The sequence below is a fragment of the Diceros bicornis genome, chromosome 4 (genome assembly GCF_020826845.1).
Source record: "Diceros bicornis minor isolate mBicDic1 chromosome 4, mDicBic1.mat.cur, whole genome shotgun sequence".
NCBI lineage: Eukaryota > Metazoa > Chordata > Mammalia > Perissodactyla > Rhinocerotidae > Diceros > Diceros bicornis.
In genome coordinates, this window is record NC_080743.1 from 15,460,291 (window position 1) to 15,479,488 (window position 19,198).

General features: G+C 39.3%; 1 protein-coding gene across 1 annotated transcript in view; it reads left to right on the plus strand.

The window, feature by feature from the left end:
• GIPC2 (GIPC PDZ domain containing family member 2) overlaps positions 1-18,046 on the plus strand; it is a 69,673-nt gene extending 51,627 nt beyond the window's left edge. The window contains exons 4-6 of the mRNA XM_058538360.1: positions 3,108-3,214; positions 8,291-8,372; positions 14,803-18,046. Coding sequence (XP_058394343.1) covers positions 3,108-3,214; positions 8,291-8,372; positions 14,803-14,948 — 335 coding nt within the window. The 3' untranslated portion in view covers positions 14,949-18,046. The remainder of the gene's footprint in view (positions 1-3,107; positions 3,215-8,290; positions 8,373-14,802) is intronic.
• Positions 18,047-19,198: the final 1,152 nt, after the last annotated feature.

Genomic DNA, 19,198 nt, shown 5'->3' on the forward strand with positions numbered 1-19,198 from the left:
GTATGCTTCACAGGAGTGGGGAGCCCTGAATCGAGTGAACCAGCTGGCTGCAGGCCGGTTACTGGCGTCTGCCGGGTGAACTACATCCCTCTCATCATTCAGCCCCAAGGGAGGCCTCAAGCAAATCTCCTCTTGAGAAGAGAAGTGACTGATGCAGGGCTGGGCCTGGTTGGTTAGACACGCTTAGGCAGGCCAACACCCCAAAAGTAGGCCAGACTGAAAACATTCACAATCTTCTAAGCATTCAAAAACCACAGAACTTGTTTTTTTCCCTGCAGGTGAACAGGAACATCCTGCCTGTTTTCATGTATAAACAGGTTGACTTATGTCCCTGAATCAGGATTATAGAGAAACATGGCTTCTGTTTCCTTAGCTGTGAAAACTGCCTTTTTGGAGGCCATCCAAGCCAGAACTTAAAATTTAACTTTTGCTTTGGTGCCACCAAGTGGTTATTTTTGAGATACCATTCTCCAGGAGAAGATGGCTTGACAAACAAAGATAAAAAAAAAAAAATCTGGGGTTAACAGGCAGAACACAGAGAATTTTTAGGGCAGTAAAACTACTCTGTATGATACTACAATGGTGGATACATGTTATTATTCATTTGTCCAAATCCATGGAGTGTACAACACCAAGAGTGAACCCTAATGTAAACTGTGGGCATTAAGTACCACTGTGATGGAGGATGTTGATAAGGGGAGAGGCTGTGCATATGTGGGGCAGGAGATATATAAATCTGTCTTTCTGCTCAATTTTTCTATGAATCTAAAGCTGCTTTGAAAATAAAAGTTATGAATAAAAAAAAATCTTCCATTTGAGATACATTTTCCCTTTTCGCTCCTGATGTTACAGGTAAGAGCAAGGTCAGACAGAGACATCATCTTCTCAGGCGTGGATGACAATCCCTTCATGAAGTTCCCACATTCCAGAGTCTGGGTCCTTAGCTTCATAAATCCCAGAAACCTTTTATTTTTTCAGTGTATCCAGAATTATTCAATTTTGCAAGGTTATATCATACTCACCAAACTTATGAGAGACTTGTTGATATGTCAGAATGCCAGTGCATTACTTTATGATTAGAAATGTATATATAGTGGTAGACGAAAACACATGTTAGCTGAGTGGGTCATTTTCCACCCTGTAGGAAATTTATGTGGGAAGACAAATTATACTGAGTAGGTTGTTTGGTGAAATCGCAGTGGGGTGGGGTGTGTGTGGTAAACGGGGTGGGGGGCATAGGTTGTGTATCTTGAAGGTGTGTACTGTTAACCTGAGACCAACTTGACCACTTTAGATCTATACATGACCCTGAGCTGAGAATACTCATGTTGCTGGGAAGGACAGAATCCTGGATGGTGCTGATGACAGACTGACCTCATCTATTTCTTTGGACATTCTTTTGGAAACTCTGTGCTGAGCATCTTGCTTCTGTTAATCCATTCTTCCTTCAGACTGGGTACAGTGTAATTGGCAAGGCCTACGCTGCAGACTTGCTGATGTAGCTCTGGTCTCCTGAGAATCTCTCTGGTCACCATGATTAGCATTAGCATCGTCAGCCACCGTTCATAGGTTTTTGCTTAGCGGAGCTGGTCTGCTTATCTCATGATAATTTTTAATAATTTCATTCTCAGAGGAAAACTTATGTTTTTTGTTTTGGTGATTCTGTCCCTGAATGCAGGTTACAATTAATATGTAAAATCCTTAATCACTTTGGAGTAGATTCCCAGTAGCAAAGCAGTACTTGCTGAGATGGGAATTATTCTAGTTCTAAGTCAGTAAGAATGTGTCACTTGATGTCTATGTCTTGAGAGCTTTGTACAGACCTCACTGCCTGCTTGTATTTACCAGCCTGTCCTGTGAGTCCTCACTGGCGCTCAGTTATCTCCAGGTCTTGGTGCAGCGTTCTCTCCCTGCCCCCCCACCTCTACCCTCGCCCCAAACTGCTGCCACATAGACTCCTCAGTCAAGGGGACTCGGGGATATTTGCAGAAGTTATAAATCAATGGCCTGTGATTGGAATCTGATCCACAGATCTTTTATTTTTGCCAATATGTTGTTTTTAAAAGTTTGACTTAATTGCTAAAACTTAAAAAATAGGATATTCATACAAAATTCTGAACATCCAGTTTCTTTGCAAACAAGTAGATCTGGCTTTGCAGAGGCCTACCTTCACACAGGGCAGTGAGTTACTGGAGTGGCCCGGATGGGGCACGCTCCTTCCAGTGATCTCAATGCCCACTCTACCCTCTCACTCATTTACGTTACTGCTTGGTATTGGGAGGTGGCTCTTGGTGCACTGGCAAAACAAAAATAGAACACAAAACTAGTGTAAGGAAAGGAGCGGCTTCCTGGGGACTCTTGCTCCCTGTTCTCTTGTCTGCCTTCGGAGGGGACTTCCTTCCTTGGAACCTGTTCCAGCCTCTTTAGGACCCTCCTTCTCTCAATGTGTCACCTCTGAATTTATCCCTTGTGCTTCCGAGAGGCGTGGTGTTGGAGTGTCGTTGAGGAAAGCACGCAGACTTTGGGATCACAAGACCTGGATTTGAATCCCAGCTTTGCTTCTTACCGAGTTCACTTTCCTTTTCTGTAGAACGAGGGCTATAACTTGCCTCATAGGTTGCTACGAGTGTTAAATGGGATTTTGTATATAAAGCATCAAGCAGAAAGTAGGTACTCAAATAATAGTGTCTCTGTCCCTCACTTTTCCCAAGACGTGACTCTTGCCCTTCTTCACGACCTGATAAGTCCAGCTGAACTTCCGCCTCTGCTCTCCTGTTATGCACACCTCTTTACTCTTACAATAAAGCCAACTGTTTTATTTTTCATTCGTTATAACTTCCAGTGTTTCCCATCTGTACATTTCACTTATTCCTTTTCCTTTTTTGTAGCCAGACCTCTGATAGAGACTCCCATATGAGAATAACAGATGGCAGGTGAATTTATTTTGTTTTGGGCAATTCTGTATGAATTCTATAAGAAGGCCTTTTATCAAATCTCTGCAATAATTGTACATAGTCTTGTGGTGGAAACTACATTAGCTTTTATAGCAGTCTGTGGGAATTCTTTCTGAATATATATAACTTTCCTCATCCATTGTTTGTTTATAGAAATAGAGCCAAGGTCAAAAGCTGGCAAGTCATCAGTAGGAAAAATTGGTACTGCAAAGGGGACACTTCGCCTGAGATCAAAAGGTCCTGCCACCGTGGAAGAAGTGGTATGTTATGTTCGTTTAATTCCCATTCTGCTTGGAAATGTGTGGGAATTCGTGTTTATTAGAGCTGGAAATAAAGGTAAAATCACGAAGTTCAATAAAATACCATAGATTCTACTTAAAGCGTGGACTTTAAGTCATTGCCTACTGGAACAATATGAAAATTATTGAGGGTATTTAAAAAAGAAGTATAGAAACTGAACACCTAAGAAGAGATTGTGATCTATAGCAACCTTTCCAGAGTCTCTAGACATCAGGACTGGCTCAAAAAATGTAAAAGAAATCAACCAAGCTCTGAGAGACAAGAAAACTCTGTGAGAGTGAACATACTTAAGATTTTGGTGATGAAAGATTGTATTCATGAGCTCCAGTCTCCTCAAGTAAAGCATTTTGTAGTCATCTTTGACTCTTCATGTCCCACGTCCCTTCCATCAGCAAATCCCGGTGGGTCTACCTCCACAATATACCAGAATCCAGCCACCACCTCTGCCCCCACCACCCTGGCCCAAGGCACCAGCATCTTCTCTTGAATTTCGCAGTCACCTTCTGGTCAGTCTTCCTGCATTCACCCTTGCCCTCCCTCCCTCGCTGCTCAGCACAGCAGCCAGAATTACCCTTTAAAAACACAGGGGAGATTATGTTCTTTTCTGTTCAAAACCCTCCAGTGGCTTCCCATGTCACTCAGAATGAAAGCTAAAGTCCTCAGAGTGACAAACATACTCTGACTCTCATTTCTTCTCTGACCTCCAGCAGAGAAGGTCCCCCAGCATCCCCCCTGCCTCAGCCACATGGCTCTCCTCACTCTCCAGACACTCAGCTGTGTCCCACCTCAGGGTCTTTGTACTGCTGTGTCCTCTATCCAAATGCTTTGCCCATTTATTGGCTCGCAGACTTGCTGCCTTCAGGTTTCTGCCCACATATTAAGACGGCCTTCTCTGAGCATCTTGTATAAATAGCAGTTCCCACCACCCCTCCCACCACTCAATCCTCCTTGGCCTTAATTTCATCAAAGTGCTAAACACAATAGGACTCGTCATATCTTTATTTCATTTTTGTCTATTGTGAGCTCCTTTGCTCACGTCTTGTTCACTGCGGTATCCACAGCACCTAGGACAGTACCTGACACATCAAAGGAGCTCAAATCTTTGCTGAATTAGTGAATTAATAAGTGATTCATTTAAGCTTGAGAAGAGTAAGGGTTTCGCTGATTGACTGGGTCGCTATTTGAGTGAAAAACACCAGAAGGAGAGGAGACGGGTGGAGGGAAGAGGGTGGAACAGGACGGCAGGGGTGAGGGGCGGCAGGGGAAAGGATTCCCAGCGTCAAGGGCAGCTCAGGCCCACGCACAGCAGTGGAGACAGTGGTGATGAAGTCACCCTGCAGGTGGAGGGGAGGCCAGGCAGGCGCTGAGGCTCGGGAGCTGCAGGCAGCGGCACAGACACCAGCCCGTCTGGTCCACCGTGTGCGCATATTGTCCTAGGTTCTCCATGTGATTGCAGAGCAAAAGGGTGAGACAGGTGAACGGCCAGGAGGCTGTTTTCACAGAGGGGGATCCCAGAGCTTGTGGGGCGATGATGTCCAGCGTCGGTCTTGGGGGTGGTTTGTTGGAGCAGACACTCAAGGAGCCATGAGGCCAAGGTTGAGTCACCCAGCATGTTGTCAGTTTTGGGGAATCCAGAGGAAGATTCCAAGTTGTGAGCCTCGGTCCTGGGTGAATGAAAGGATTGATCTGGAGGCAAATGGCAAGGAAGAGACCTGGGAGAGGCACAAGCATTTTGAAAATGAGATATGGTGAGGCATGTGCAAGAGCCAGCCATGACTTCGGGTCATTCCGAGTCTTGACTTTTCCAGCGCTCAGCACACGGCCGTATTGCTGCAGGCCAGTGGAAGAAAGGAATCTGTAAGAGAAGGGAGGAACAGGGGAAGGAGCCAGAAGTGGGGAGCTGGGAGAGTGAGGCTGTGAGGAAAAAGGACAGACCTTGAAACTGCAAAGGAAGCAGGGTCGGTAGGAAAAACTCCACGTCGCTTCAGGAGGAGGGTCATCTTCTAATAGCTAACAAAATTAATAAATATTTGTTGAGTACCTGCTACGTAGAAGGTGCTGGGATGAAAAGGAGTAGCTGAAGGTCTATCTGGGGAAGTATGAAAGATTCATTCAAAGGTAAACATCTGAAACTCCATTCCTCTTTGCATAGCCTGTTTCATTAACTAGGGCAATTAAAAATAGCTTATAATAAAAGGAAAAGGCTAGTTTCATGCTAATATTAAATTTAATACAAATGACTTACAATCTATTTTCAAACACTAAAGGATTTACAGATTTGAAACAAATCATCCCCGTATAACCGAGCACAAATTCTGAAAACTGTGAAAGATCCTCCACCTGCATACCTCATAATTTATTCAATACGTTTGTTGAGACAGGCAGAGTCCAGCTGCTGGGGATACAAAGAAGAATAAGGACCTTGTTTTTTTCGTCTAAAGGGAGAGAGGCATGAAAGGAAGCTATTACAAACCAGGGGGAGAAGGTTAATGTCCCAGAGGAGGGGCTATCCCCGTTGTCAGGGATGGGGAAAGAGAGGAAGTCAGGGAGAGTTTCCCTCCAGAAGAAATGATTGGGTTGGTTTAAGATGAGAAGAGTGTTCTAGGCATGAAACAGTAATGGGCTTGGGGACCTTGTGAGCATCCATAAAATTGGAGTGTAAAGGTACCTGGGGAGGGGTGATGAGGCTGGAGGTGTAGACCTGGGTCAAGATGTGAAGGGCCTGTGGATAATGGGGGAGCCATTTAAGAACTGTGAGGGGAGCAACATAATCAATTTTGCGTTTTAGAAAAATCTCTTGGTTCTGGGGGATGGGTTGTTGAGCAGGGTGGATTTGAGAGGGTGAAGATTGCAGGCAGGGAGACAAATTAGGAAACCTCTGCAAATAAGAAAAGATAAGGGCTGAACCCGAGCAATCAGAATGTGAATGGAGGAGAGGTGATGAGATCAAGAGCTGTCTAGGAGGTAGAATGGTAAAATACTGATGTCCAGGTGTGTATGGGAAGTACTGAGACTTGTTACCAAAAGTTACAATACGGCTGCTGGATACAAAGGTAAACATCTGAGTTACTTTGCAGAGCCTGTTGCTTTACCCTGACCATTCAGAATACGCTGTAGAGGAGGCGAGAGTGGTGTATTGTATCTGTTATTGTTCTTAAGGCTTAGTTCATATAAATGGAAATATGAGAAAGTTGTAATAATATCTTCAAAGAAATAAAAATAAAATCTTATATGCAATAAAATGCATATTTTTAATAAGTTTGGAGAATGCAAAGCAACATATATTTATAACTCTATTACGAGTATTATGAATTTCTTACAATCTAATATTGAATTCTACATTTGCACCTATAGTTGAGTATTTACCCTCTTTGGGTGATTTCTTTTTCAGCTGTGAAGCCCTTTAAAACTAAGTATTGAAATAAACTGAATATAGAACCAGACATTACCAAATATTAAACCAAGATTTTAAAAGAGTAATAAAATATATCCCATCATGTTTTTCTCTGAAACCTTTAATAACAGTTTTAGGAAGAACAAAAATGTTTTGCTACCATTCATACCTAAAACAAAAATTATTTTTAAAATATTATTTCATCATGATCTCATCTTTATAAAATTTCTATTTTTGTATATTCTAATAAGGTATTCAATATATTAATATGGTATTACATGTGTGTAATTTATAAAGATATGTACTGTTAAAAAATGATTAAAAAAGACAGTATAGGTGATACAAGCAAACTATTTAATACTTCATGAAGTGGACAGTCTCCTTTTGGAGAGCTGCAAAATGAGGCAGAAGACAAGAAGCTTTTCTTTTTGTGAGGAAGATTAGCCGTGAGCTAACATCTGTCGCCAATCCTCCTCTTTTTGCTGAGGAAGACTGGCCCTGAGCTAACATCCGTGCCCATCTTCCTCTACTTTATATGTGGTGCACCTGCCACAGCATGGTTTGATAAGCGGTGTGTAGGTCCATGCCTGGCATCTGAACACTGGGCAGCTGCAGCAGAGCGCACGCACTTAACTGCTATGCCAGCGGGCCGGCCTGACAAGAAGCTTTTATAGGGTAAAAGAATAAAGAGCAACGAAGAGAAAAATAGAAAATACCTGATTGTTGGCTGGGGCCACATAGTCAACCTTGTTTGGGTTGAGAAGGCACAGAGTTGGCTTGGTGTTTGGGGATTGGCTGACTGGATATATTGCGTGTCTGGTCAAGCGGAGTATTTTCAGGGACATGAAAATTGTGTGTTTGCTGACATGGCACCCTGGGCAGGAGTGGCTCCATCTGGGGCCTAGAAAGTTATTTCAACAAGACAATAAAATTAAATAAAAAATAAATGATGAAGGTATGTGTTCGGAAATGTTTTACTCTTGGGGTGAGCCATTAAACGGTTTGGAGACGCTGGCCTGCACGATAAAGACCAAAGTCCTTTTCTTAGCCCACTGGACCCCTTGATATCTGATCACGTCTGGCACTATGTTCCCCAGTCACTTGGGACCTCTTGCGGTCTCTGTAACACGCTGCGATCTTTTATCAGCTTCTGCGAACTCATGTAGACTTTGCCTTCTATGTGGAGTGCCCTCTCCTGCTTGTCTGACACCAGTTCATCTTTGAAAACACAGTTCTTAAGTTACCTTCTTTCTGAAGCTTCTGCAACTCTTAGAGATTTAAATATACTTCCCCTGTGATGCCTCTGCGCCTTTTATATTCTTTAAAAATTGTCCTTATTATGGTTACATAGTTATTTATTTTCACATCTGTCTCCCCTTCTAGATTGTTAGTTACTTGGAGACTGTGTTCCTGGCTTTTCTTCTTTGAATCCGTAACACCTAACACAAACACTAAAAATAAATGTTTACTGTATTGGTTTGTATTGAGTTATAGTGCACATTCTAGATGTATTTCCATTCAAATTAACTGAAGTACACAACCATGAACTGGCTCCATATCACATTTTCCCCTATTTGTGCCTTGAAATTCAAGAGATTGCATATAAAAATACAGTATCTTATTTCTCTTTTCTTTGATAAAGCCCTCTGACACCAAAGCGAAGGCAATTGAAAAGATTGATGATCTTCTTGACTTATACATGGGAATTCGAGATACTGATTTAGGTAAGATTATACTATTTTAAAAAGTCTTATATTTCTTAATTTGATAGAACTTAATGCTTATTTATGTCTTGCTTGCATTTATAGCCAATTATACTTTTTACAATAAAAGGTATTTATGGAGTGATAAAAAGCATAATGAAAATAAAGATGATAAATTATAATGAAAAGAAGACCTAGCTGATACCTTTTACTATCTGTAAGCCTTAGAGTCAAGTCAACTTTTCTAAACTTCAGTTTTTAATCTATAAACTATAAATAATAGTATTTCCTTCATAGGCTTGTTTTATGGATTTAAAAAATATATATGATGATGGATGTTAACTAGACTTATTGTGATCATTTCACAATATATACATATGTTGAAAAAATATATATGAGAAGAATTTTGTAAATGATACATATAATAGGTATTATTATTTGATACATATTTTATCATATATTATTTGATACAGATTTACATTGACTAAATTGTGTATTTATTATGATATTAAAGTTGTGCACCACTTAATAAGGTTACTGAAACCCTGTGACCAATGAATCAGAAATATAAAGGAAGAAGACACACTTGGCGTATGACTAATAATGGCAGTTAGCAGTTGAATTTCTGTGTATTTCTTATGTCAATCATTAGGATGTCAACGTCTTGATATTTCAATTAAGACTTGATCAGTTGCAAATAACAAACAAAACAAAACCCAACAAACCTAACTCCAACTGGCTTAAGGGAAAAAAGGGGAGAAATGTTTTGGTTCTTATAACTGAAAAGTCCAGAGGTAGATCCTGGCTTCAAGAATGATTAGATCCAGAGTTCTCATGCTATGATCAGGATGTGGTTTCTCTTCTCTCAATTCTGACTTCATTTCAGGTCCCCATGGTATCCCCTGGCAGCTTCAGGCTCTCCCTCATGGAGCCAAAATGACTGCCCTGGCTACATCTTGGTGGCAAGCACAATGGGAGAGAGGGAGGGCCTTTTCCAAGTCATTCAAACAAGATGCTCTTGGGATTATTTCTGATTGGTCTGATTGGCTCACTTGAGGCCAGGGGGATGGTTAGGTCTGGGTCAAATGCTCTGTCTCTGGAGCTGAGAGTGACTGAAATACAAGGGCTGAGGTTGTGAAAGGCCTGGCCTCTCCCCTGCAGAAGCAAGATAAGATGTTCCCTTAAGAAGGGCAGGTGGAGGCTGGGTGGGGAGAGGGAGAGTGTGCCCTGTAGCGGTGGGGTTTGTGCCGCATGCATCCATGCGTGTGTGCGTGAGGGTGTGTTTATATCAGGTGCTTCATAAACTTTTTAAAGTCAGCGACTTGCACTATTTTGTTTACCTGCTACCAGGTAAAGTATTTTACTCCAGCTCAGCTACAGGTATTTAAAGCTCACTTCCTTTTCTACTTCCACTCATCTTCCTTTTTCCTTATAGAGTTATTCTTATTTTTTTCTTGCCTGTCTGGACTTTTAAAATAAAATTTCTATGTGGATGTACACATGATGTCTGTAATTGAAAAAAATTGGTACCCTGTTTCTAGCTCCTTAAAAAGAATTATAAAATTTTCGTGTAATGGATCCTTGCTCCACACAGACAAGAAGTTAAAGCTGAGATGATCCTGTAGAAACCCAGTGTCTTTTTTTTTTCTTTGTTATTTTTTTTTGTGAGGAAGATCAGCCCTGAGCTAACATCCATGCTAATCCTCCTCTTTTTGCTGAGGAAGACTGGCTCTGAGCTAACATCTATTGCCAATCCTCCTCCTTTTTTTTTTTTTTTGCCCCCAAAGCCCCAGTAGATAGTTGTACGTCATAGTTGTACATCCTTCTAGTTGCTGTTAAACCCAGTGTCTTAAAACTTTTCTCCCCAACCCTTTTGCATTTGGGAAAATATAGAGATTTGCATAAATGATATGGGCCTGTGACAGTTATGCAAATTAATATGCAAATAAGATTCTAAAGGAGATTTAGAAATGCCAGTGCTCTTAAACTCAGAGTGGGAAGTATTTATTGGAAAAATAATATGATATATCTCTATCCAGTTAAGAAATTTTCAAATAGTATAACTATGACTATTATAAGATTGAGGAACTGGCATATCAATTGCTAGATCTTGCTGAGCTTTAGCAGAACCACACTTTTCAAAGGTGAGAACTTAAAACAGTGCTCAACTTTAGAACTTAATTTTGAGTATCGGTCTTATAGTTACTTAAGTGTAAATTGGGAGGAGTTAAATAAATTAGTTTTGCTCTTTTGTTATTAAAAATATGCACGTGTACAGGAAGAGCTTTGGACAATGGTACAAGTAATTATAAATGAATTAAGAAACAATTCTTTAAGAATCACTTTTCTTTCACTCTGACAAATTTAGACCACTAAACATTCCTCATGAATTCCTTGTAAATTAACTAGTTAATCCCTTTGTAAAGTTATTAATCATCTGTAGCAAATTCCTCCAATGACACGAAAAGTCATTATCATCATACATGATTAGCAATATGGTCACCTAGGGAGGTAAAGTTTAAGGAAAGTAATTATTTGAAGAATGTCAACCATTGTTAAATTAGGAATTTCTCTCATTATTCAGATCTGATTAGCATGAAATATAAATCACAAATGTGACACTAATTCAACAGACAAATGAATATTTACTTGTTTGTATTCCCAGAGTTTCTTAGCTTTCAGAAATGTTAAATCTTAATGCAAATTACATTGACATCACGTTATTTTGGAGTTGTTAATATAAGTTTTTATTAAAAATTTAAAAAATACTATGGCAATAAAATGACTAAAACCAAAATACTATCCTCAGAAAAGCATTGGGATATATTTACCATGTGAAAATGGAAAATAACTCAAATGAGTTTATGTAGGAAGTAATGCTGAAGTGACAGTGCTTCGTTTGTTTGTAAAGTTGTGAACTATGACTTTTCAACCGACCGATTGCCAACATGGGTTGCCTTGGAATGTTATCTATGGATGGAAAATGGTTTCTAGAAGATTTTGAGTCTTGTAAGACATTATATGGGATTGACCTACTTAATAGAAAGTTGTATCATATAAGTTTCATCATGCATATTTAATGCAACTGTATAAATTGTATATAGAACTACAATATTTTCTGATGATACCAACTTAGGAGTTTGGAGATCATCCTAGTAACTTCAGAATTTTAGGATTTCTAATTTATTAAGAGATCCAGAAATGTGTAGAAAGGAAATTTGAATGATAGTTCCTAAGTCATTTTTTCCTATAAAATCTTTTATGGTTCTTTTAAAAGTATATGATAATTTTATTTTTTATTTTTATTTTTTTGTGAGGAAGATCAGCCCTGAGCTAACATCCATGCTAATCCTCCTCTTTTTGCTGAGGAAGACCAGCTCTGAGCTAACATCTATTGCCAATCCTCCTCCTTTTTTCCCCAAAGCCCCAGTAGATAGTTGTATGTCATAGTTGCACATCCTTCTAGTTGCTGTATGTGGGACACAGCCTCAGCATGGCCGGAGAAGCGGTGTGTCAGTGTGCGCCCGGGATCCAAACCTGGGCCGCCAGTAGCGCAGCGCACGCAGTTAACTGCTAAGCCACCAGGGCCGGTCCATATATGATAATTTTAATAGAGATAATTACATTTCTTTCTAGGATGATTTTCTTTTTTCAGTGAATTCAAAACAGTGAACACCACAAAAAGTCATCCTTCTCAGATAAATCCAATGAAGTTTTGGAAGTAGATTTCATTTAAAAAACATTTGATATTGGCTGTGTTTTTGGTGTTAGACTCGTGTGTGAGTTGCTTGAAATGGGTTGATATTTATGAAAAGTCATAGAGAAAGTCAGTGCTGAAGACCTTCCACAGAAAGAGATACAGTTACAGATTTAATGGCTAAGTTAACAATGGTGATGACTAATCTTTATCTAAACCCTGCTGTGTGCCATTTTATAGATCTGAAAGCAGATTCAGAGAAGTTTGGTAACTTGCTCTGTCAGCTAACAAGTTAAGAGCTGAGATTCAATTCTGGGCCTTTGATACCAAGATTTTTCACCTGCAGTAATGTGTTATGTCTAAAAGTTCTGTTTACGTATTTAAAACTTAGTGGAAAATGTAGACTGACCTATGTCACCAAAATAAGTTTGTCATTAATAGTGTAACAGTTGTTCAGTAGTGGTAATGATATAAAGATATTCTCAACATGGCCACTAGAGGTCAGCACTTAGCTGCTATTTGTGGTATAACAATTCTAAGTGGAATATTTTTTGACAGATTGTATTCAGGTGTTAAATATTATTGCAGTATACTGCAGATCTATTCTAGTTAACAGATTATAAGCATTTTAGTAGCTGTCATTATGTTAATGTGATATAACTTTCTAAAAGGTATTTCATTTTGCTAAAGTTTCTTTTGCTTTTCTCTTAAATCAGAGATACAATCTTTTATCAAAAAGGATAAAATTACACCAGTTTATTTCTCCTGTAAGGATGTTGAAATATATCTTTATGCATTAGCAAAAATTTATAATATGTTCAGTGCATGCCCCATTCTTAATTTCTTTCGAAATACGTGTGCAAATTACTGATTTGTAGAAGATCTGTGGAGCACTGTATTACATACAATATTTCCAACACAATTATGAAGCTGCCTGATTGGTATTTTTGTTGCTTCTACAAGACCAGGAGTTCCTTGAAGGCAGATACCTTACTTGGTTTTTAATCCCAGCTCCTACCACAGTACCTCTCCCAGAGTAAATATTTGGTAAATGTTTATTGACCTAATGTCTGTTGAGAGGCACAAAAATAGTGAATTCACAGGGAGTATGAGTCCTAATTTCATTAGTTTGAAGCTTTAGCCCTTGGAAAAATTGCTAAACTTTGAGCCTTAATTTCCACACCTGTAAAAGGGTGGCACAATGAAACAACTTGTAGAGTTGCCAAGGCATCAAATTAAATAATATGTATAAAGTTCCTGTCATGTCATAAATTATAGCTGCTATCATTCTTGGCAGTGATCACTAATGTTTATTACTAGTAATAGTGGTCGTGGTAGTAGAGGTAGACAGAACATGTTGGACTGTATAACTGCAGGTCTGACCAACTCTGGGACTGTATTGGGTGTGGGAGTTTTTCTTCACTTCTCTGCTGTGCCAGCCTGAATGCATGAGTGTGACTACACAGTTTGGACTGTCAGGTTATAGTGTGGCCATCTTAAACCATATTTTTCTCATTTTGTGACTGAGGAGCCCAAACCAGAGATGCGAGGCAGAGCAGGCCAGGTGCAGCACATATTGCTCCTGGGTCCCATCTCTCATCCCTGTGGCTGCTGTCCTCCACCTCGCCCGTGGCCTCCTTACCACACTGGCACTCGCACACCCCCACATGGAGGCCCTCCTGCCTTACTTAGATCCCTGCACCAGCTCTTAGATCCCTGCACCAGCTCCCCATCCATATCCCACTTCTGCTCAGATTGTGATGCTCTTTTGTGGGCCACTGTCTTCCCCTAGCCTGCCAGTGTTAGTACTAACTTGTTTGAGAAGAGAAATAGTTCTTGAATGCTCTTAAGAGCCCCATGGATTTTAGCTGCAAGACCAGATCTCTGGCTCATTCAGAGAAACCATACAACCTTTGATTCGTTCAACCTTCACCTGGGAGGAAAGGAGAGGCTGGAGCTTTTCTCTTGGGCTTTGGCATTTCTTTTCTACCTTGGTTCTTCACCCAAGTCCCAAATCACATTCATACTATCTCTTTCTGGTTGCTAGTGCTTATAGGGGGCTGAGAAAGAACCAGCTGAGTCTCATGGGCTTCTAGCCAGTGGGGGCAGGTCCGCTGGGAACGTGTACTCCTGAAGATGCTGGTTCCCCAGACAGAGAACATGGTGCCTAGGCAAACTTATTAGAAAAACAGAACAAGGGCCCCACTTTCACTTTCTATCCAAAACTGGAGAAGGGGTCAACAAAAAATTGCCTTGATGCCGTAAGTAGACAGATATCTTCCTCCCCTTCTCCCTAGCTTGATTGCTCCATTGCAAACTGTTATCCTCTGTCTTTTTTTGGGGAGGAAGGACTAGACGCCATTGTAGTCAGGGGTGGGGGACTAGTGGAGGGGCAGAGAGAGCCAGTGACTATGGGGAGGTGGGTAAGGATGTACTTGGAATTTCCTGCCGGGGTTAGCCACAGGGTCTTCTTTTAGGAGCTCTTGTTCCACCCATTGGAATATTAGAGGTTCCCAACTGGTGGGCTCCAGGGTGGAGGAGAGGGCAGAGGTGGCAGCTGCAAAGCTGGGTGCAGTGGACAGACTGTTTAAAAATGTCTTTGCTACCTTGGTATGTGATAGAGAGTATCATTGTAATTTGTACTAGAAATATATGATATGTATGCATGTTACTTTTAGAAAGTAATTTTCCTGGTGCCATTTTTCTCAGTCCTCTGATGCTGTCTGATTAATTTTCAAAAATTATTTTTGATAGCTACCACAATGTTTGACGCTGGAAAGGACAAAGGCAATCCAGATGAATTTGCTGTGGCTCTTGACGAAGCTCTCGGAGACTTCGCGTTCCCAGATGAATTTGTCTTTGATGTTTGGGGAGCCATCGGTGATGCCAAACGAGGATGATTGGGATGTGGAGATCCATCTCTGGAGAAATGAACCATTGTTCCTTCTTAAAGATCTGCTTTTAGACACTGTTACGGACTCTGGTTTATGTGTATAGAATACAGTCTTTGAAGTATAATTTTGATTTATGGGTACTTTTTAATGCAGCTGCATATGTAGTATACTTAAGATAAATTACCTAAAATATGATCAATTTTAATATTCATTCAAAAGTTTTTAAAAGTAAGTTTTAGGGAGTATTTCTAGGTAAATGATTTTGCTCCCCATTAACATCCATGTTTTGTTTTCCACATATAAGTAGTTGATTGCAATAGCTTTGTAGTTCTTTTGCAAAGTCTTAATGCAGTGAAAATTAGGATTGGAGTAGGATTTGCCTCATAGCATCTTCATTTTGTTATAATGGCTTGAACAGGATATGTTCAGGAAACGAAATGTGAATTATGCTTCCTATAGGTCTAGAAGTGTTGTTGTTTTTGATCCACTGAGTAAGGGAAGGAAGATTCCTATAGCCTGTTGATGTCTGTGGCCTATTTTCTCTCTTTGTAAAACAAGGATTGATTGACTTTTTTTTTTTGCTTCTTCGCAATTGCTTCCTAAAATTTGTTGAAATCTGTGGTGCTGTATATGTGTTTGCATGTGTGGAATAAGGGTGAAAAAGAGGCAGGTAAAGTAGAAACCATTCATATTTGATTTTTTTAAAGCAGTTCCTAAAACATTATTTCTTTTTCCACCCATACCTACTTTTCTGTTACTCTTTATAAGCACCCCAGGGAAGGTTTTTATAGTCTTTGTAGAACTTTTCTTTTGAAAGATATTTACTCAGAAAATAACTATGTTTGAGAACTTTTTTTCTGTTAAAGAGCAACGCTTTTAAGCCCCCTAAACTTTAAAGGAGATACTATCAGAAATAGATTTTCCCCTAGTGGAAATAAAAGAGGAAGAGAAAATTGAGAAAATATATTCGCCTATTATTTTAGAGTTCTAACATTCTCTCTCTAAAACCTTACATTATTGAGAAAACTGAGGGTAAATGGCTGTCTTATCACTCTTATTTGACATTTTACAGATATAAGAGAAACGGAAATGAATGGTTTCAACATAGATCATTTAATAAGGCAGAGCATGGTGTGACCAGGCATTCTTCTTTGTGCTGTGACCAGGAAAATGCTGTGTGCTGCCATGGTAGTCAGAAATAATGACCTGTGAGGGCTATATTCTAGGAAATCAGAAATAGTTCCATTTTCACTCTGGGTTAATGCCTAGATGACTGTTGTTTTCTGGTTCGACTTCACTTTTCCTGCCACCCACTCCCCTTTCGCCTAAGTTTGATGTTATGAAGCTGATATTCTTTGTCTCATTAATCTGAAACCAGCACAGAAACTGATTTAGTCATTAATGTGTAACAAAAGTAGTTTATAGAATGTGGGTTGTTTTATTGCTCTTGCCCATTGTTTGAAAGCAGGATCCAGCTCAGGCTGTAATTTGTTGCTACTTGTGTAGTGGATTTCTCTGGGAGGACCCAAAATACCTGTTAATTCTTAATACCACTTCTCTTAGAAGGACACACAAAAACAGAGTTGATATTTTTAGTGATGGGAAAGTTATTGGATAACTTAGGAGGCCCATAGAAACATTTTAGTTTAAACAAAAAGTAAATTTCTTGGCACTAGAAGTTAGATTTGAAATGATGAGTCATTGTTTATTATTGATGGATGTCAGTTTCTCCTTCCTTTCTGGGTATGAGTGAAGACTGATACTTTGTGTGGATTCCCTGTGATTTATGGAATCTCATATTCACAAAGTGGGTCTGCTCGCCATGATCTTTCTGGAATTTTGATATGTATGGTATTGATGTCCATGTACAGCTGTAACTGCAACTTGCTTGTTAGCGTTAAATGGGCAGTTATCATTATTAAGGGCTTCAGCTGGGCACAGGTGCTTTAATACTAATGGATTTTACCTTGAAATGTCTTTATCTCTCACCTTTATTGCTAAACTGATAACGAGGTCAGTTTCTTTATGTCATTTTGTTCCCTTACGTGAAAAAATATTTATCTGTAAACTTTGTGCCTTTTTGTAACTCTCAGTGCCCAACAGTAATCAGTTAACCTCTGTGGCCGTTATATCCAATATTATAATGTGACAGATAACTAAATAGAACTTAATTTTTCCAATGATGTTTAATTTGCAATATTTTCTCCTGTAACTTTAACAAATAGACATTTTCCAGGTAAAGCACACTTTATTTAGGTCCATGTTATTGCTAGACCTTCATCAAGTCTAGAGAGAGCCTTCCTGGTATTGTTCAGTTATCATTGCCTACCTAGCACAGTAGCAAAATGAATTTCATCTGCAAACGGAGTTTTCAAAAGAACAGTTCGTCTAAATAGAGCACAGTTATCCACCAAAGATGTAAAAGATTGATCATATAATGACCCTTTTACTTTCTGGTACATCTAAAAATATACGGATACCAATAGCATTGCTATTATTCTGGTGGAAGTACTAGGATAGAAGGACTGTTAAGTATTTTCCTCAAGCTATAAGTGAATAAAGAGATAGGAGGTGCTATTCAACTCACAGGCTCAAGTATTAGTGCTTGTGTAAAAAGCACATTTATTATCGTCTTGATACAGATTGGAAGAGATAGCAGAATAATTGCAAGTCTTTTCATGTCATGGTTATAATATGTTTCTAAGATTGTGCAGCGTACAAGTGGCACAGCCTGTCCCTACCTATTACCTGAAAACCTAGTTCTAAGAAATGGTTATTATCTAGGAGGGTGAAAGCTGAATGTGACATCTTTATTTCCGTTGGAGACGTTAAGTCTCTATAAGACTTAAGTATAGCCTTAGATACTTTTTAAGCCCTAACAAAATGGAGAAATTAAAAAAAAATTTCTGAAAGATAGTTTTAAGTAAACGTTTTATATTTTGAACTGTTTGTGTCATGCAATAGTATTGACTATGTACATATAAAATATTCTACTTTTTTGAAAAGAAAAAGAAAAAAGGTTTTCTCTTTTGTAAAAATCATAGCATATACTTTGAATGTTTTTTGAGATTCAATTTTGGGAAGTTGATTAATCTATATGTGGAATTGTAAATTATATTTTGATATTGCTTCAAAATATATTATTTGCTGTATTTCTACTTATATTGATCAAAAAGTGAATTGTTTGTAAAGCTATAATAATTTTATAATATTTCTTATATTTAAAATATGACTCCTTAAAATAAAAACCATTTCATGAAAAAAAGTGATGACTGTTTTTATCATAAAAAAATAAAGATTTGTTTTTTTGTTTTTTTGTTTTTTTGATGAGGAAGATCAGCCCTGAGCTAACATCCATGCCAATCCTCCTCTTTTTGCTGAGGAAGGCTGGCCCTGAGCTAATATCCGTGCCCATCTTCCTCCACTTTATATGGGACGCCACCACAGCGTGACCCAACAAGTGGTGCGTCAGTGCGCGCCTGGGATCCCAACCCAGGCCGCCAGCAGAGGAGCGTGGGCACTTAACTTGACGCCACGGGGCCTGCCCCTGGATTTGGGGTTTTAAATGTTAGACTTTTTGGTTTTGTTTGAATGAATGATGGGAATAGCATGTGATTAGTTGGGCCTTTATGTTTGTAACATATGTTTGGTATATTTTTTTCTCAACGTATTTTGTACAAAGTATAATCTCTAAGGTCTCTTAGTTTTAAAATCCGCAAATTATTTGCTTTGATTCAGGAAAAATACATGAGCTATGCACTGCCACAATACTCTAAGATAAAAGAGTTATAAGCTGTTTCTATTAGAATATGGAGGTTTACCGGAGGTGGTGCTTTCTCCTTTGTTCAACCAATTTTATGGCAGTGGTTTCCAAACAATGGTGTGAGTAAGTAGAAGAAATGTAAGCCCAGAGCTCTGAGGTAGTTATGCCTTTTGGATTCATTATCTCCTTGGTATAGCTGAAGGCTCTATCAGAGCTATTAGAAATCCTTACAGATATCATGCTAATTCCATATGTTTGGGGGTTGGGTCTAGGAAGCTGTATTTTGACACGTCCTCCAGATGATTCCAATGGAGGTGAGTCTTGGACCTTTACTTTGAGGTCTCTGAAGGTCCTGGCCTTGCACTAGGGAGGAACAATAGATATAACTTCAAGAACGCAGGATCCATCAAGGTAAACAGAGACATGAAAGAGATCGCTAATATGATCAGGTAAGTGCTAAAATGGATGTGGGTCATGTGGGAAAAAGCTACAT